This window comes from Rana temporaria, chromosome 4 (assembly GCF_905171775.1).
Source record: "Rana temporaria chromosome 4, aRanTem1.1, whole genome shotgun sequence".
In the NCBI taxonomy this organism is placed as follows: Eukaryota; Metazoa; Chordata; class Amphibia; order Anura; family Ranidae; genus Rana; species Rana temporaria.
In genome coordinates this window covers 9,892,637-9,913,515 of record NC_053492.1, presented here as the reverse complement: position 1 = coordinate 9,913,515, position 20,879 = coordinate 9,892,637, and the positions used below count along the sequence as shown (strand labels likewise).

The 20,879-nt window shown below is 47.8% G+C and overlaps 1 protein-coding gene across 1 annotated transcript; it reads right to left on the bottom strand.

The window, feature by feature from the left end:
• Positions 1–14,054: 14,054 nt before the first annotated feature.
• LOC120935496 (zinc finger protein 10-like) lies at positions 14,055–20,171 on the bottom strand. The gene is made up of 4 exons (XM_040347546.1): positions 20,037–20,171; positions 18,432–18,567; positions 17,184–18,034; positions 14,055–14,237 (listed from the first exon to the last, which is right to left on the bottom strand). The coding sequence occupies exons 1-4, from the start codon at positions 20,169–20,171 to the stop codon at positions 14,055–14,057; spliced, it is 1,305 nt and encodes a 434-aa protein (XP_040203480.1).
• Between the last annotated feature and the right edge of the window lie 708 nt (positions 20,172–20,879).

The window sequence follows — 20,879 nt, the reverse complement described above, 5'->3', positions numbered from 1 at the left end:
AAAGACGTTACTGGCTGATCTCAGACCCTCTTTTTCAGTGAGGAGTGGGGTTATCTACTTCCTCAACATTATTGGCTGAACCATGACCCCCTTTTTTTTTAAAGAGGGTCGGGGTTATCTACCACCTCAACATTGACTGATCTCAGACCCTCTTTTTTAGTGAGGGGTGGGGTTATCTCCTGACCATTATTGGTTAAACACAGCCCTCCTCTCTCCTACAGCAAGGGGGAGAATAAATAATTTATCCCAGGGTCTCAAACAAATCTCAGGCGCCAGGTCGCCATTGCGACTAGAAATTTCACCCTGGCGCCTGGGCTTTCATCAATGACAGGTGCCTCTGCTACAGGGCGGGTTGCTGGGTCTTGGCCAGGAATGTGATTAACGGTGGCAGCAGGGATGGAGCAGGAAGAGAGCAGCATAGCTGCGACTGACATAGTGGGAGGAACGAGTGGCCAGCAGAGTGAAGTCCAGCTGGGGATCCTCGGCGGCCTGTCATCCCTACTGCTGCTGTCGCTCTGCCCCAGGGTATTGCGGGAAGCGGCTCAAGAACATCAGGGATCTGAAGTTGTGGTTTCCGAGCGCCCTGCTCCTCTGGCTGAATGAGAGGGGCTGAGCACGGGAGAAGTTCTCAGTGATGTGTTGCGGGCCGCACCAGGTGACACCCACCAGAGGGGTAACACCTGTGGGCAGCGGCACTGCTCACTAACACTGCATGTCGCACAGTCCTCACCCCTACACAGTGCACAGTGTAGCGGACCGAAGCCACCTCCCTCTTCTCTGTTTACGGAGGAGGGGGAGTCCAAGGGACACACACACACTCCGCTGTGCCTATCCTGCGCTGTTCTGAGGTCTGTAACATTTTTAAGGTAATCCAAATAGACAAGTCCTGGGGGGGGGGGGGCGGGCGCTATGGGAGGGAAAAGGGGGTCTGCACTGATGGAGGGGCATGGTCTGCACTGATAGGGGTTAGCACTGTGGGGGGCCTGCACTGATGGGGAGGGGGTCTACATTGATGGGGGGGGGGATTAGCACTCATGGAGGGGGGGTCTGCACTGAGGGGGTGTACACTGATGGAGGGGGGGGTCTGCAATGATGGAGGGGGGTCTGCAATGATGGAGGGGGGGTCTACACTGAGGGGGTCTGTACTTAGTGAGGGGATTTTGTGAGAGGGATCTATATTGAGGGAGCAGGGGCTGTACTTAGTGAGGGGGATCTATACTTCAGGAGGGGGATCTGAACTTAGTGAGAGGGATCTATACTGTGGGAGGGGGGTCTGTATTTAGTGAGGGGATCTATACTGCAGGAGGGGGGTCTGTATTTAGTGGGGGGTCTGTACTTCGTGAGAGGGATCTATACTGCGGGACGGGGGGTCTGTACTTAGTGGGGGGATCTATATGAGAGAGGAGGGACTATAGTTGGTGGAGGGGGGTGATACCAATCTGGCGCCTAACTTTTTTAGCTGGCTCCTAGATTCAAAGCAAATTTGTCAAGCCCTGATTTACCCCCATTATTGGCTGATCTCAGCCCCCCCTCCTATAATGGGTGTGTGTGTGTGGGGGGGGGGGGGGTTATCCCCCCTCTCTAGCTAATTTCTGACCACCCAATATTAATCCAAACTCCTCCTTTCCTTGTCCGCTGTGTTGAGCTGAAATGCCATCCTCACCCGATCTGTAATTCTAGTGCTGCACGGCTGTCTTCTGCCTATTCTCACAGCACGCCGGGTCCCATGCCGCTATATTCCTTTCTAATGTTATCAGGGTGCCATTTGTCTGTCCTTGCAGCCCCTCCCCCCAATATCACACACTGTGCACATATGTAGGGTTGCCACATGTTCGGGATTCACCCGGACAGTTCGGGTTTTGAATCATGTGTACGAGTTTCAGTCCACCTGAAACTCGGACACAATATTCAGACAGGAATGTGGCTTAGAACAGGTCACCATAGGAGGGTGGGGGGGTACTATGTGCGCCACGTTACTATTCTCTTTGGAGTGCCCAAAGGTGCCCCAGGTCTGACAATCCTATAGATCAGAGGTCTCCACACATTCTAAAGAAAGGGCCAGTTCTGAATTTAGGGGGTCGGACTGTGCCCAGTGGGAATAAACAATGCCCGATCTTTGGTATTAGGGGGAGAAATAGTTGGTGTCCATGGGAGGAAATGTGCCCAATTTTTGTTTAATGACTTAAGGGCCCGATAAAGGCAAGCAAAAAAATAAAACAATATTTTTGCTGTGCACCGCTAAAGCATCCGGGTTTAGCTTGAAGAAAAAGTGGCAACCCTACACATATATAGCCAGATTCAGAGAGAGCGCCGCATCTTTAAGGCGGCGTAGCGTATCGTATTTACGATACGCCGCCTTAAGTCAGAGAGGCAAGTACTGTATTCACAAAGCACTTGCCTCCTAACTTACGGCGGCGTAGCGTAAATGGGGCCGGCGTAAGCGCGCCTAAATCCAATGAGGATGAGGGGGCGTGTTTTATGGAAATTACTCGTGACCCGACGCGATTGACGTTTTTTACGAGCGGCGCATGCCCCGTCCGTGTACATATCCCAGTGTGCATTGCTCCAAAGTACGCCGCAAGGACGTATTGGTTTCGATGTGAACGTAAATTACGTCCAGCCCCATTCACGGACAACTTACGCAAACAACGTAAAAATTTCAAATTTCGTCGCAGGAACGGCGGCCATACTTAACATTGACTAGGCCAGCTATTTGTTGGACTAACTTTACGCCTGAAAACGCCTTACGTAAACGGCGTATCTTTACTGCGACGGGCGCACGTACGTTTGTGAATCGGCGTATCTAGGCATTTACATATTTAACGCCGAACTCAACGGAAGCGCCACCTAGCGGTCAGCCTAAATATTGCACCCTAAGATACGACGTTGTAGGAGACCTACTCTGCTCGTATCTTAGCCTAATTTAAGCGTATCTGGTTTCCAGAATACGCTTAAATTTACGACGGCGCAGATTCAGAGTTACGTCGGCGTATCTACTGATACGCCGGCGTAACTGTATCTGAATCTGGCCAATAGTGTGGTGTAAATAGCTCCAAAGCCTCCTGAGAACCATGATGTGATATTACAAGAGGCTGTGGGCTGCTGGGACTTCATCATTATCACCTAGGTGAGGACTGTGAAAGTCCTGGATGGCTACACAGAGGAATAATATTTAAAAAAAGGGGAAGGTCCACTTCAGTAAACCACAAATCCAACCACAGTACAAATCCTGGAAATTGGGGGCAGATTTCAGTAAACCCCGAATCTGTATCTCACCCCTCATTATAAGAGACGGCTAAGGTGGGAAGATCTCCAAAATGAAGAGAAGGTTCCGGCCCCATAAGTGGGGAAATGTTCTGAAGTAGTTAATCTAGGTTTCCACACTATATATGTGTATATCATCATCTGCTGGAGATAAAAGACATCACAGTGACTATGGAGGAAGAGGACGGACATGACGGGGTTACTGGGTGTAAATAGAAAATAAGATCTTATTACCTCTTCTGCTGCCTCTTCCAGCAACGTCTCCAGCCATATGGAACATCCTGGCTGTACCTGACATCACTTCCTGGCTCTAGATATACTTGACATCACTTCCTGTCTGTATTCCATAGAGACTTCCTGCATGGGTAAAAGTGAGATCACCACCTTGTGGAGCTCAGAGGAAGTTCAACCCCGAGAAACATCTCATAGCGTGAACACAGGGCTGGATTCAGGTAGAATTGCTCATTATTTACAGAGGCGCAGGGCAACGTTTTTGCCCTGCGCCCCCGCAAATTTGCTCCGCTGCCCTTGATTCACGGAGCAGAAGCTCCGTGAATTGCGCGGGCGCGCCGGCAAAATGCCCGGCGCTAGAGCACGCAATTTAAATGATCCCGTAGGGGTAGGGTTGCCACCTCATCCCTTTAAAACAGAACACATATTAATTACACAGGTTCTGTGGCTAATTAAGGAGGTAATTAGACTAATTTGGTGCCTTACCTGCATTAAATTAGCCTCAGAACCTGTGTAATTCATATGTGTTCTGTTTTAAAGGGATGAGGTGGCAACCCTACGTAGGGGGCGGGAATCATTTAAATTAGGCGCGTTCCCGCGCCGATCGTAGCGCGCATGCTCCGTCGGGAAACTTTCCCAACGTGCATTGCGGCAAATGACGTCGCAAGGACGTCATTTGCTTCAAAGTGAACGTGAATGGCGTCCAGCGCCATTCACGATTCACTTACGCAAAGTACGTAAAATTCGAATTTTGCGACGAGGGAACGACGGGTATACGTAACATGGGCTGCCCCTGCTAATAGCAGGGGCAGCCTTGCGCGAAAACCGCCGTACGTAAACGACGTAAATTGCGTACGCAGGGCTCGTGCAACATTGAGAATCGGTGTTAGTATGCAATTTGCATACTATACACTGAGCACAACGTGAACGCCACCTAGCGTCCACCGCAAGAATGCAGCCTAAGATATGCGGGCATAAGAGCCTTATGCCGCGCAGATCTTAGGCTGCAGTCGGCGTAACGAGGTTCCTGAATCAGGAGCACTCGTTACGCCGGGGCAAGTAAGCAATTGCGCTGTGTAACCTATGGTTACACAGGCGCAATTGCTTCTTGAATCCAGGCCCACAGCCTTTAGAATTCCGTAAAAGATATCAATAATAAACCCTTCCTACTTGCTCAAGCAGTAGTCAGACGGAATGCCACCACATGCATAAAATTGGCAAAGTCTCCCCATCGCCATCAACCTTTTACAGATAATATAGGAGGGATGATTGTGACCATAGGGTGGTACTGTGGGGGTTATTTATGTAAGGCAAATCCACATTGCACTACAAGTGCAAAGTGCCCTTGATATTGCACTGAAAGTGCACTTGGAAGTGCAGCCGCTGTAAATCTGAGGGGTAGATCTGAAATGAGGGGAAGCTCTGCTGATTTTATCATCCAATCATGTGCAAGCTGAAATGCTCTTTTTTATTTTCCTTGTATGTCCCCCTCGGATTTACAGCGACTGCACTTCCAAGTGCACTTTCAGTGCAATTTCAAATGCCCTTTGCACTTGCTGTGCAAAGTGGATATTCCTTTCATAAATAACCCCCTATGGGTCTATATCACTATAGTGATTTTACAGATACTAGGATAGGTTAACCACTTAAGGACCGCCTCCTGCACATTTACGTAGGCAGAATGGCATGGCTGGGCACATGCACGTATAGGTACGTCCTGTGCTAGTACCCAGCCGTGGGTCACGGGCGAAGCTCCATGACCGGGACCGCGAGACCCGCGGACCCAATCGCTGCTGGAGTCCCGCGATTGGTCCCCGGAGCTAAAGAACGGGGAGAGCTGTGTGTAAACACAGCTTCCCCGTTCTTCACTGTGGCAGCGTCATCGAGAGAGAGCGGATGCCTCCAATGGTGAAGTATGTAATAAAAGGGGGTGCTTTATTGTGTAAGAATGGGACTCTTACATAGATAAAAAGTAGATGTGCAAAACAATATGACAGGACGCGGCGAGTGTATCGCCATCTGTATTATAGCAAAAAGTAAAAAATATTGCATTTTTTTTCAAAATTGTCGCTCTATTTTTGTTTATAGCACAAAAAATAAAAACCGCAGAGGTGATCAAATACCACCAAAAGAAAGCTCTATTTGTGGGGAAAAAATGACGCCAATTTTGTTTGGGAGCCACGTCGCACGACCGCGCAATTGTCTGTTAAAGCAACGCAGTGCCGAATCGCAAAACCTGGCCGGGTCCTTTAGCTGCCTAAAGGTCCGGGTCTTAAGTGGTTAAACATGGAATAGCTGACAAGATACTGAGGCGTCTCCTTTTATGCATATTGCAAACTTAACTGTGAATCCCACTGAACTCTATTGAAGCCAATAAGAGTAGGACGTTTGGTTCCAATGAGGATGTGAGGGTCTTTGGGGGAATCTAGATGTCCCTTTTATGATAAGGGTGTCCCCAGATATTCAGCCCCCTCCGTGTGTGCAGTACCCTTCATTAACCACTTCAGCTCAAGAAGGATTTGCCCCCTTAATGACCAGGCCATCTTTTGTGATACAGGACAGCGTCGCTTTAACTGACAATTGCGCGGTCATGCAAACAAAATTGACAACCTTTTTTTCCCACAAATAGAGCTTTCTTTTGATGGTATTTGATCACCTCTGTGATTTTTATTTTTTGCGCTATAAACAAAAAAAGACCAACAATTTAAAAATTTTTTTTTTTTTTTTACTTTTTTGATTTAATACATAACCCAACAAAGTGTATTCATCAGTTTAGGCCAATATATGTTCTTCTACATATTTTTGTTAAAAAAATTGCGATAGGCGTATATTGTTTGGTTTGCGCAAAAGTTATTGCATCTAAAAACTACGAAACTATTATTTTTTTATTGTTCTTGCTGTTAATGGCGGCGATCTGCGTTTTTTGTGGGACTGCGACATTGCAGAGGACAAATCTGACCCGAAATGACACTTTTTGGGGACCAGTGACATTATTACATAGATCAGTGCTTTTAGCAGAACGGGGGATTGGCCTTGTTTACATAGGCAGTTCCCCGTTCTGCCTCTCCTCACCGCAAAAGCGAGTCGCCAGCGGATATCGAGTCCATGGGACCCGCGGGCACACTCCCGCAGAGTACAGCGGGCGCGCGCCCACTATCCTCCTTGCACGGACCGATCTACAGGTAGGTCGATTCGCGCAGGAGAGCCGACCTGCCGCAGTATATCTGCGTGAGCTGGTCAGCTAGTGGTTATGCATTAACAAAAAAAAATTGTGAATGAATATATCTGTTGTGTACTCCAAGGTTTAATGTTATTAGTGGGGTACCTCAGAGTTCATTAGTGTTAGTGGTGTACCCCAAGGTTTAGAAGTGTTAGTGGCGTACCCTAAGTTTAGTGTTTTTAGTGGGGTACCCCAAGGTCAGTAGTGTTAGTGGTATACCCCAAGGTTTAGTAGTGTTAGTGGTGTACCTTAAGGTTTAGTGTTATTAGTGGGGTACCCCCAAGGTCAGTAGTGTTAGTGGTGTACCCCAAGGTCAGTAGTGTTAGTGGTATACCCCAAGGTTTAGTAGTGTTAGGCCCGGTACACACGAGCAAACATGTATGCTGAAACTGGTCCGCGGACCAGTTTCAGCATACATGTTTGGTCGTGTGTAGGCGCGAGCGGGCCGAATTCCAGCAAACATTTGCCCGCCGGGCCTTTTCCCAGCGGACAAATATTCCTGGACGTGTTTTAAAACCGTCCGCTGGAATCCTGCCCGCTCGGACATGTATGGTCGTCAGTACAGACCTACCGTACATGTCCGAGCGCCCGCCGTCCCTCGCATGCGTCGAATGACTTCGACGCATGCGTGGAAGCCTTTAAATGGCAGGCCCGCCCACGTCACCGCGTCATCGTCGCGGCGACGACGCGGACACGCCCCGCGTATTGTTTACGCGCGGACTTCTGTACGATGGTGTGTACAACCATCGTACAGAAGCCCTCTGGCAGGCATGTACGGTGAAAACGGTCCGATGGACCGCTTTCATCGTACATGTTTGGTCGTGAGTACCCGGCCTCAGTGGTGTACCTTAAGGTTTAGTATTATTAGTGGGGTACCCCAAGGTCAGTAGTGTTAGTGGTGTACCTCAAGGTTCAGTAGTGTTAGTGGAGTACCCTAAGGCTTAGTGATAATAGTGGGGTACCCCAAGGTCAGTGGGTGTTAGTGGTGTACTGCAAGGTTCAGTGTTATTAGTGGCTTACTGTTAGAATATTATTTCAAATTCATAATTCGGCAATTCATAATTTATGGCAAGCTTGCAAAACATATTTTGATTTATGATTAATCATAATAATTAGGTATGAATGAATGACCTTGATCAATTGATATGACATAATTCTTCTATTCAAAACTGAGCATTACTGGTCAACCGATTTGAGAATGACATAAGATTTGAATGTCAGGCAGTTGTTCTACTATGTCCAAAGTTGACATGAGTTCAGTAGGTCAGCAGGCTAACAGATAAGTATACACATAGAGTTCATGTGTCAGAGCTGACATGTTTTTACATGCTTTAAAGTTAAAGCAGATAATCCATAACTTAGCTATTTATTTGATATTGTTGTTTAATTATTTAGAGCTAGTTTAAGTGAAGTCTTAGTCATACTAATATGTATTAGTATATAGTTACTTAATGAAGTTATAGCTTTATAGCTGATAATATAGGTTTTATGACATTGCATCATCTGCACACCACTCAGTATATTCTAAGTATAGAGTGTCACATGTGTGCCTGTCAATCAAACTCCATACGACTCTGTGCTAAGATCTTCATATTGCTGAACCTAGCAGATATTAATATTTGCCATACAAGGGTCTAAGCCTGGGCCGTATGAGGTCATGACGTTCACTTGTAACATATATTTAAGCTTTGCTTTAAAGAAGGCTGGACACATTTGCACCACACACTTGCATGACACACTGATACACACTTAAACTAAGACACACTCATTCACACCCTCTTTTAAAGACAACACTGACATACTGACATATTGACTAGGAGAACAGCTGAAGCCAGAAGTCAAACGTCATTTCCTGTTTCTTCCTGGATCACTTTGGAAAATCTCAGAAGACAACATGGCTGCACACATGCTTTCATAAGCTTGCTACAATACTATCGATCCAATTCCAGATATTTTCATCTACGCTAAACTGAACTTTATACTATTTTTCATTGTGTTTGTGATGCCACCTGTGTGACAATAAACTCACACGTTATTTTCAAATCAACCTGACTATGAATGATCTTCATTCAGATACGCTCTTGAAGCTATAAGAATATTAGTTATTAATTTTACATTCTTACACTTACCCCAAGGTTCAGTGTTATTACTGGGGTACCCCAGAGTTCAGTGTTATTAGTGGTGTTTCCCACACTTTCGTTTTATCAGTGGTGTACTCCAAGGTACAGTGTTATTAGTGGTGTACCCCAAGGTTCAGTGTTATTAGTGGTGTACCCCAAGGTTCAGTGTTATTAGTGGTGTACCCCAAGGTTCAGTATTATTTGTGGTGTACCCCAAGGCTCAATATTATTGGTATAGTACTTTAAGGTTTAGTGTTATTAGTGATGTACCCCAAAGTTCAGTGTTATTAGTCAGTTACACAAAGGTTCGGTGTGATTAGTGGTGTACTGTAAGGATTAGTGCTATTACTTAGGTACACCAAGGTTCCCTGATATTTGTGATGTATACTGAGCTTTGTGTTTTTTCAAAGGTGTATGCCAAGGTTTAGTGATATTAGTGGTGTACCAAAGGTTCAATGTTATTAATGGGCTACACAAAGGTTCAATGTTAGTGTACCCCAAGGGTCAGTAATATTAGTGGTGTACCCCAAGGTTCTGTGTTTTTAGTGGTGTGCCTCATGGTTCAGTGTTAGTGTACCCCAAGGTTCATTGGTAGTAGCATACCCCAAGGTTCAGTGTTTTTAGTGGTGTGCCTCATGGTTCAGTGTTAGTGTACCCCAATGTTCATTGGTAGTAGCATACCCCAAGGTTCAGTGTTGTTAGTGGTGTACACCAAGGTTCAATGTCGGTAGTGGTGTACCCCAAAATTCAGTGTATCCCACACTTTTGTGTTATCCTAGAAAACAACAAATCATGGCCAAATCATGGCTCTGAGTGGGAAGTCATTCATTTAGTAACAGTAGTAATACCTCCACTCGATGAATGACTGGAATTTGCAGTTCAATTTTGGGCTCCAATTTACAAAAAAGGATATCGGGAAACTGGAGAAAGTGCAGAGAAGGGCAACCAAACTGATAAGAGGGATGGAGGAGCTCAGCTATGAGGGAAGATTAGAGGAACCAAATGTATTCTCTCTTGAGAAGAGGAGATTAAGGGGGATGTGATCACAATGTATATATACATTTGTGGTGGATTTGAACTGACTGGTTAGTTTTAGCTGCTGCCCTATGCATAGCATTTTTTTCCTGCAAGCTTGCTGTAAAAAGAAAATCATGGAAGTGTTCTTATTAGTCTGAAAAATGGCCCAAATTTAATATGATTTATTCCCTCATAGCATTTAGTGAGATTTTCCTCTGAGTTCGGGTTTGCTGAATTTTGGACACGATTCACTGAACCGTTGGTGAATCTAACCCGGGCCAATTTGTGCAGGTTTAATTGACCAAGGGCTCAGGGAATCTGAGGCATACATGTCAACTCAACTGGAAAACCCAGTTGAAGGTTCTCTTCCGGCATCCCCGAGGCTCCTGAATAAGATTACCTCTAGCCTAGTAAAAGCTCTTCCTAACTATAAGAAAAAATACTGTAGTTGGATGATACTTTGGTGGGCAACTTATTACTTACAAGCTTTAATATTTTTGTAGCTGCATCAAATTGTGACATCAATGATTTATGCCTTTCAGTTTCTTAAGGCATCGCAGTGCCTACACAGTGGCCTCGCCTTGGACCTTTCCAGGGAGTGGCTGAACATTGGTGGTGGGTCAGACAAAATCCCCTCTGTGGAGTACAGTCATATCTTCTACCTCCTCGTCTGTCTTCCTTCCCTGTCTGTGATAAGCCTTTGTGAGGAGAAGGGTGCAACTGTCACTTGTTAGCATCTAACAGTCCAAGCTTCTCAGCCGAAGCTGTCCAGCCAGTACAATGGTCCATGCAAAGCTATTTTTCCCAGGCTCAGCTAGTATACAAAGCTGTCAAGGCCAGACCCAAGCTACCTGCTCAGCTGTCAAACCCAGGTCCAGTTACTCCACTATGTTGTAAAACACAGGCGGAGCTAGCACACCCAAGCTCTTAAGCTCAGATCAAGCTAGCCCTACTCAGCTGTAAAGGCCAGGCCCAGCTAACCCTCTTAGACCTCTTTCACACGGAGCGGACCGTTTTTGTGTCCGCTCCGTGTGTGTCCGTCGGCTCAGCGGGGATCATCCGTAATCCCCACTGAGCTGTCGGCGGACAGGGCGGTCCCCGCACACTGTGCAGAGACCGCCCTGTCTTTCCTCCGCTCTCCCCTATGAGGAATCGGATAAATACGGACCGTCTGTCCGTCTTCATCCGATCCGTTCCGCCGGACGGAAGAAAAATAGGGTTTTCTTCTGTCCGAAAAACCGGATCCTGACGGACGCGGATGGTTGCGGACGTTAGCGGATGCATTACAAGTCCGTAAACGGACTTGTAATAAACGGACGAACGGTCCGCTAATGTGAAAGGGGTCTTAGCTGCAAAGCCCAGACCCAAATAGCCCATTCAGCTGTCAAGCATAGACAATGCTAACCCACTCGCCTGTAATCAACCAAGATCAGCTAGTCAACTCATCTATAAAAACTCAGCTAGTCCAATTATCTGTCAAGCCCAGGCCCATCATGCCCAGTCAGCTTTCAAGACCAGTCATTGGCAATGGGGAAATAAAGAACTTAAAAATAAATGACAGAATTAGGAAGGTGATTTGAGAGGGATCAATGATATGAAAAGTAAATCTCACAGAGAGTACTCGGAATTGGATATTCTTAGTAGAGAGCCAGACCTTGTCACCAGGTAGAATTTTGAGACTCACAGGGCGCTGATGATCTACAGCTACTTTGTACTTGGAAGCTGTCAGATGTGAGTTCTTGGAAATGTCTGCCCCCAAAGGAGCAAGAACGGGAGAAGATAAGTCAGGTGCTTGGGCTGGAGCAGACACTGGTAACCAAGATGAAGGAGGTTGGCAGAGAGCGGACACATGAGTAGGAGTGGAGGCTGTTAGTAAAGGTAAGGAAATAGAAGTTGAGGCTTTGATTTGTACAGTGGGTATGACAGGTTGTGCAGAACAGGAACCTGGGATAGACACTGAAGTCCAAAGCAGCTGAGTCCAAAGAAGCTGAAGGGAGTAGGGGTGCTGGGGTTTCAGCAGACAGGGTACACAAATCTGGGACCTGGGATGGTACAGATGTAACAGACATTGACATGGTAGAAGAGTTGGAACATTGAGCTGTAAAGTAAGTAAAGGGACTGGTGGTTTAGGCAGTAAAGTGGGTAAGGAACTAGAGGTCAGGGCCGCTATCAGGGAGGTACAGCTCACACTCATGTACGGGCCTGGACATCCCGAGCGCCCAGGCCCCCCCAAGGTATTTTCACAAGCTGTCTGAAGGCTGGATGATTGACAGCCATGGTAGCCACCTGCCACCTCCACCAATCGCAGCACAAGTGCATCCCGAGGTGTCTAACCGGCGGTGCCTGTAAATAGTGGGCTTGGTGTTGCCTCGGCAACCAGGAAATGTGGCAGAGTGGCCAAAAGTATAGGATCTCACGGCCATGGGACAGCTCCTTGTGACTGGGACTGAAACTGGGGGGGGGGGGCACCTGCTGGTCTCATTCGGTCTTCTCCTCCTGCCACTCCCCCCCAGCGCCTGATCTCCTTCACATCACAAGTTGTAGAGCTGCAGACATTGCGGAGATCGGGCAGCAGCGGGAGAAGACAGAGATTGCTTACATGTCATGGAGCTCATCCCTGCAGCAGATAGAGGAGATGGGGAGCGGAGTGCTGGGGAGGGATCAGAGGTGATTGGCGGGAAGAGCTCTCCCTGACACGCCCCTCCAGTCATCAACACATATGACCGGGCTCTATGTCCATGTCACAGTGTGCCGGACCGACAGCCATGCCGTAACTGCGCGGACGTTGGTTCTGTCTGGGATGCCTCCAGCCGGTGGTCGCAGGACGGGTAAGTAGCAGTCCCCTTGCTTTGGCAGGGTGGTGCGGTTAGTGCAATCCTGGGGAGGTCGATTGGGGGTCCGCCCTGCTTTCCTCTCTCCCTCCTTTCCCCACATTCTGGGTGGCGGGGTCGGCCGTGCGGTGGGGGGTCCGCCTGGGGGACTCCATCCAGTGGCTGGGGGCTGTGTCTGCTTAGGGGGTGCTATTTTGCTGCCATGTGTGCAGGGGGGGGGCCTGCCCGGGGGTCCCGGGTTTTTTCACTGCTGTATGTGTTTTTTTTAATGCAATCGCGGCCGCCATTTTGGCGGCGCCGGGCGCCTTTATTGGGCCCTCCTTTACCGCCCCCAAGCGTTTTTTTCGTCCGCCCGGTATGGCAGGTAAACGTTCCCAGGGCGCTAAGGCACCCGCTGAAGGGCAGAAGCACCCCTGGTTCCGCAAGCCCAACAAGCCTGCGGACAAACCTGCTTCCGCATGAAGGTCTGCCCCCCGCCCGTCTCTCGGGTGGGGGGGCAGCTTCGTAAATTCGCGGCTCGGTGGATGTCTCTCCTTTCCGACCGGTGGGTTTGCGAAGTAGTTTCCTCGGGGTACAAGATAGAGTTTTTTTGTTTCCTTCCAACCTCCAGCTTCCTCCGGGTCGTCGGGAGGCCCTGTTTGAAACTGTTCAAGATCTGCTGGTCAGGGGGGTGATCGTGCCGGTTCCTTTACTGGAACGGTTTCAGGGGTTTTACTACAATCTGTTTGTAGTCCCCAAGAAGGAAGGGGTCCGTCCAATCCTGGATCTCAAGGCCCTCAACTGTTTTGTCAGAGTGCAAAAGTTCAGGATGGAGTCGGTTCTGATATGGGGAGATGGGACTGAAGGAGGAAGAGGACATGAGAACGAGGAGGGGGACTTGGTACCACCAAAGCAGATTTGGTGGTACGGCCAGTGGGTAGGCCCTAGGGAATGTTGGCAGTCAGGCCCGGGAGGCCGGCCTAAAGTGGTGTAAAAGGCCCCAAAATTTCTGATGGCTGCCCTGCTAGAGGTAGACAGTACCAGAAGGGGCCTGCAGTAGGAGTAGACACAGAAGAATATTAAGAGAGCACTAAAGAGGGGATGACCTTTGCCACATATACAGAGAGAGGTGGGTGCACCTTAACATCAATACGAACATCTGTGACAAGTTTGCGGTTTTCTCAGCTGGGTGAGACTTTGATCCTACTGCGCCTCCAGTGACTAACTTTCCAGAAGGTCACATGAATTGGATGTTTCCAGAAAATGTTAATAGTATCTGTCCTCAACTGCTCCTTTCAGATCATTTAAAAAGCCTTTTATCGCTCCAGCTGGGAAACATCGGGAGAAGGGAGCTACTGCGTGCACTCTAGCAGGCTGGATTGTGAAACTCTTTCAGAGAGCATATAAAGCGAAGAGTTGTGAGCCTCCTTCAGTAGTGACTGTGTACTCCACCAGAGTGGTTGCAGCCTCATAGGTGGCCAATTCGAGGGTATTTATGGAATCAATCTGTAGAGCGGTGCCATAGTCATCCCGCCATACCTTTTTAAAGCGGACAACCAAAACAGAGCCGTCCTTCTGAGACACGAGGAGATAGGAGACGTCAGCGTGTCGCTCCGACCTACGCATTACCCCGGACGTCATCTCTGACTAAATGCATAGGGTGGAGTGACACACTGACATCACCTATACCCTCGTTTTACAGAAGGATGGGTCTGTTTTGGTTGTGCGCTGGCCGACACACCAGACTTAAGGCTTTTATCAAACTTTGTAAGTGCATTACTTTACTTCTAATCAACTTAAGCCCGCCTAAGTCAAATGTTGAAGCTGTGGGCGTGTTTTATGTATATTAACTGTGACCCCACGTAAATGACGTTTCGATCGAACGGCGCATGCGCCGTCCGTGGACGTATCTCAGTGCGCATGCTCCAAATGACATCGGCAAATCGTCATGCTTTCGACGTGAACGTAAATTACGGCCAGCCCCATTCACAGACGAGTTACGCAAACGACGTAAAATTTGAAACATTTGACGCGGTTCCAACGTCCATACTTAACATTGGCTGCGCCATGTTTTTAGTGGTTTATCTTTACGCCTGAAAACCCCTTACGTAGACAGCGTATCTTTACTGTGACTGCACGTTCGTGAATAGGTGTATCTAGCTGATTTACATATTCTGGGCCAGATTCACGTAGCTCAGCGGATCTATAGATCCGCTCGATCTACGTGAATTAAGATCCGCTCCCGCAAGTTTAGGAGGCAAGTGGCTAATTCACAAACCACTTACCTCCAAACTTGCGACGGCGGATCCTAAATCCCCCAGCGGAATTCAAATTCCGCGGCTAGGGGAGTGTCATATTTAAATCAGGCGCGTTCCCGCGCCGATTTAAATGCACAGGCGCCGTCCGCGAAATTTCCCGGCGTGCATTGCTCCCACTGACGTCGCTAGGACGTCAGTGGTTGCGACGCTTACGTAAACGACGTCCGTCCGTATTCGAGAACGACTTACGCAAACGACGTTAAAAATTTTTAATTCGACGCGGGAACGTCGGCTATACTTAACATTGGCTGCGCCTGATAAAAGAAAGGGTAAGTATACGACGGAAAACCGCTACGGAAACGACGTAAGAACACTGCGATGGGTCCGCGTACGTTCGTGAATTTGCGTATCTCGCTGATTTACATATTATTTATCGTAAATCAGCGGGAACGCCCCCGGCGCCATTTTTAAATTGAAAAAAAGATCCGACAGTGTAACACATTGTAACACTGTCGGATCTAGCCCTATCTATGCGTATCTGATTCTATGAATCAGGCGCATAGATAGGACCAGTTTACGTCAGAGATACGATGGTGTATCTGTAGATACACCATTGTATCTCTTTGTGAATCTGGCCCTCTAGGCGTAAATCAGCGTACACGCCCCTAGCGGCCAGCGTAAATATGCAGTTAAGATAGGACAGCGTAGGAGACTTACGCCGGTCGTATCTTAGCAATATTTAAGCGTATATCAGTTTGAGAATACGCTTAAATATACGATGGCGGGGATTCGGACTTACGACGGCGTATCTACTGATACGCCCGTCATAATTCTTCGTGAATCTACCCCTTTGTTGTTTTTGGTATACAAACCATCCATCCATGTGAGCGAGTGGTGCCCCGCGAATAGAAGAAAGATTCCGTTGGGAGAAAGACCCAGGCTGGGTATAAGCCAAACGCGCTGTTTGAGCATCTGGAGCTGGTAAGTAGCAAATCTCACTATTTGGTGGCGGACTCTTCACATAAGGGTGACTGTTGGCGCTTTCTTTCATCAGGGATCATCAAGGCTCATAGTTAGAATCACTGGTGTACCTTTTATAGGAACGTTTTACTTCTATATCTGATGGACTGATTTCTAGAATTATTTTTAATTTAGCAGGGTTCTAAAATCTTTTATACACTGTGGGCTAGATTCACGTAGGAGCGCGTATCTTTCTTCCGGCGTAGCGTATCCTATTTACGCTACGCCTCCGCAACTTAGACGGGCAAGTGTGGTATTCACAAAGCACTTGCTCCGTAAGTTGCGGCGGCGTAGTGTAAATTGGCAGGCGTAAGCCCCGCCTAATTCAAATGTGGAAGAGGTGGGTGTGTTGTATGTAAATCAATCGTGACCCCACGTAAATGACGTGCTTAAAGAACGGTATCACGTCAAATTTTTTCCCTAAGTTACGCCGGCTCAATGCCTGCGACGTGAATGCCTACGCACAGCCCCATTCACGTACGACTTACATAAATGACGTAAGAAGATACGCTTGTGCCGACGTCCACTTTGCATTGGCTGCGCCTCATATAGCAGGGGTAACTTTACGCCGGACGTAAGCCTAACGTAAACGGCGTAGCGGGCGCAAGTACGTTCGTGAATCGGCGTATCTACCTAATTTACATATTCGACGAGGAAATCAACGGAAGCGCCACCTAGCGGACAGCGTAAATATGCACCCTAAGATACGACAGCATAGGAGACTTACGCCGCTCGTATCTTGTCCAAATCTATGCGTAACTGATTCTATGAATCAGACGCATAGATACGACGGCTCGGATTCGGACTTACGACGGCGTACGTGGAGATACGCCGTCGTTAATCCATCGTGAATCTGGCCCTGTATGTGTACCACTTCACAGGCAGGTTTAAGGCACCTTCCAAACCAATAATTTAAAGAAATTGTGCATTTTTAATATGTCACTTTAAACATTAATAAAATAACAGTGTTCAGATTAACATTGAGAGTTTAGGAGCAAGTTTAGTGAACCTCCCCTATACTGAATCCAGGTTCGGCTCATCCCTAGACACCTCTATGGGAGTTTTGATGTATAACAAGTTTAAATTTCCGTGTAAAACATTTCCCACACTCAGGGCAGGTATATGGCTTCTGCCCCGTGTGAGATCTCTGATGTCTAACAAGATTTGAGTTCTGTATAAAACATTTCCCACACTCAGGGCAGGTATATGGCTTCTGCCCCGTGTGAGATCTCTGATGTCTAACAAGATTTGAGTTCTGTATAAAACATTTCCCGCACTCAGGGCAAGAATATGGCTTCTCACCTGTGTGAGATCTCTGATGTTTAACAAGGTCTGATTTCCTTGCAAAACTTTTCCCGCACTCAGGGCATGAATTTGGCTTCGCCCCCGTGTGCAATACCAGATGTGAAACAAGGTTTGATCTCTGTGAAAAAAAAATCCCGCACTCGGGGCAGCAATATGGCTTGTCCCCTGTGTGCAATCTATGATGGCTAACAAGGTGTGCTTTATTTGAAAAACATCTTCCACACTCAGGGCAGGGATATGGCTTTTGACCTGTGTGAGTTCTCTGATGTCTGACAAGATTAGATTTCTGTATAAAACATTTCCCACATTCAGGGCAACAATAAGGCTTCTCCCCCGTGTGACATCTCTGATGATCAACAAGGCGTTGTTTCCGTGGAAAACATTTCCCGCACTCAGAGCAGGAATTTGCTTTCTCTCTCGTATGAGCTCTGCAATGTATGACGAGTTCTGATTTATGAAGAAAACATTTCCCGCACTCAGAACAGGAATGAAGCTCCTCACCTGGGTGAGATCTCTGATGTGCAGTAAGAATTAATTCAGAACTAAAACTTTCCCCACATTCAGGGCAGGAAAATGTCTCCTCCCCCTGAATTCCACCACCATCCCCCACAGTACGAGGTTGCTCAGAGTCAGAGAGATTTGATGGTCTCTCCACACTGTGAAGTCCTCCATCCATAACTGAGCTCATTGGCCTTTCTCCTGCACAATGTCTTGTGATGTCCTCATCTTCCATTTTACACCCTGGAGATAAAGTGAGACGATCCTTCGAGAGTTTCTTGATGGCGTGTCCTGGAAAAATATAAAAACATGATCAATACATACAAGATGGTTTGTTCACATAAATCAAGATTCCATCTGGATCAGGTAGGTTTTAGTGGGCAGATGTTCTCTGTAGAGGTCCCAATCAGCTGTGACGTCCCCTCTTCCACCAAAAGACCAGAAACCAATGGGAACTGAGAGGTGCATGCTCTTCACACAACCTTCAAAGCTCAGATTTGTAGAACCTTTAGCTCACTATAGAGAAGGGGGTTTATATGAGAGAGAAAATTATCTCATGTGCAGGACAGGTATCAGTAACTATTATAAACCTATTATTGGCCGATATCAACTCATCTCCGTCCCTACTCTGGACCAATCAGTGTGCAGTAACATAGCAGAGATAACAGAAGAATATATTCTGGCTCACCTGTGCTGATCTCTGTAGGACTGTCCTCCTCTTTGAATTTACTCGTCATTCCAGCCTCCTTCATATATTGCTGATCATCCCTCACATACGTCTCTTTTACTTCACTGTCAACTTTCATGTCCATCAGATCTTCACCCTAAACCAACAGAATGGCAGAAAATATCATCTGTAACATAGAAGTATTTATGATGTGAGATCACATAGAAAAGATCATCTTGTAGAATCCACACATCATCTCCACATGTCAGAGTGTTCAATTACTTTATGTTCCCGACCCTCAACTCCACCTACCTGATGATGGTGGGGGATGGTGTGACCTTCCTGTGTGGAATCCCGGGGATACAGAGGACGGGGACATCTCTCTGGTGGGTTCCCATTACTGGATCCATCTGTAGGAAACACACACACTGACTGAATACATTGTTTCTATGTGTTTATCAGATGATGGGGGGATCTAGGTGGAGCCTCAGTACTGCTCTCTCCTTTACAATAAAGTCTCCTCTTACCCGGTGATGTGAGGGGCGGCTGATTGTCCATCATGCCGTCCTTGTAGAGATCCTTGTGTCCTTCTAAATACTCCCACTCCTCCATGGAGAAATAGACAGTGACATCCTGACACCTTATAGGAACCTGACACACACAATGATACAGTCACCATCCAGACACATCCCTTGTCTGTTACTGGATAATGTCCCAGAATTCCCGGCACCGCTCACCTCTCCTGTCAGCAGCTCCATCATCTTCTTGGTGACTTCTAGAATCTTCTCCATGTTGTGTCTCTCAGGTTTTAGGGAGTCACATGGAGGCGCTGTGATGGTCATATGATCGCCTGACTTCACAGGAGGAAATCTCTGTATTGAGGAACCAATAGGAATATCATGTTAGAATCCCAGAATCCTCCTCACCTCTCCGGTCAGGTCTGTTTTATTAATAGAGATAAGAGTGATGTCATGTGACCTCCCAGAATCCTCCTCACCTCTCCGGTCAGGTCTGTTTTATTAATAGAGATAAGAGTGATGTCATGTGACCTCCCAGAATCCTCACCTCTCCGGTCAGGTCTGTGTTTTATTAATAGAGATAAGAGTGATGTCATGTGACCTCCCAGAATCCTCCTCACCTCTCCAGTCAGGTCTGTGTTTTATAGATAGTAGGGGTGCACCAATACCGGTATCAGTGCTGATACTAAGCAATTGCACAAGTATTGGTACTCATGCAAATGCACCAATACATAAAACCGATACCTACTGGCTCGGTTCTTTCAGTGGGAGAATCATGCTGACAACGAACGTGTACACAAAAGAATGCAGCAATCACCGGTTGTTAAGGAGCAGGGCCCGCCGCGTCTTTAACAACTGATGACTCATTCATCTGTCAGCAGACTTCCCCGTTGACAGTTACATGTGATTAAAACCAGGGGCAGCTGCTGCTTGGGCTCCCTGTAGGATCAGAACGCCCTTTTGCTGGGTCTTCACTCCATCCCCAGCCTGCAGTGCAGCATTAGAGGAGAGACCTGGGATGAAGAGAAGCCAGCAGCCGGATGTGCGGCATGAGGAAGGGAACCGCAAGGCGGGTGTAACCGATGCCCTGCATGGAAGTCCAGCTTGCCATGATATCATCATACTCCACCTTCTCCCAGACTGTCAGATCTATTGCGTGTAGACAGGCAGCAGTGCTGCTCTTCTTCAGCTGAGGCCACCTCCTCCCAGGTAATGGGAGAAGAACAGGCAGCATGTCACACATAGATCTTCAGCAGTGGAGCAGTAGGTAGTACAGAGAGGGGGAGGGGCACAGTGAAGAACAGGTATGTAGGAGGTACAGTGGGGAAAAAGCTTGTGTGTGGGGATGGAGGGTTTATAGTGGGGAACAGGTGTGTATGTGGGGAGGGGGACAGTGGGGAACAGGTGTGTGGGGAGGGGGGGCAGGCACTCAGGGTGGTACAGTAGAGAACAGGAGTTCAGGGGGGGGAACAGTGGGGACTAGGGTTGTCCCGATACCAATACTAGTATTGGTATCGGGACCGATTCCAAGTATTTGCGGGAGTACTTGTACTCCCGCAAATACCCCCGATACCGAAATAGAATACTTGCAACCCCCCCACCGCTGCTACGCCACATCCCGCCACTACGCCGCATCCCCGCTGCTGCCGCCGCTTGGTTAATACGGGCGGGGAACATTACAGCTTTCATTTGAATAGCTGTAGTGTTTCTCGCCGCGCCGCGTATAGACACTCCCCCTTGCTCGGGTGAACTGTCCAATCCCGAGCAAGGGGGAGTGTCTATACGCAGCGCGGCGCGAAAGACTACAGCTATTTAAATGAAAGCTGTAATGTTCCCCGCCCGTATTAACCAAGCGGCGGCGCGGCAGCATGTACGGTAAGGGGGACATGGCTGCATATATGGGGGGGGACATGGCTGGATATGGGGGGGGGACATGGCTGGATATGGGGGG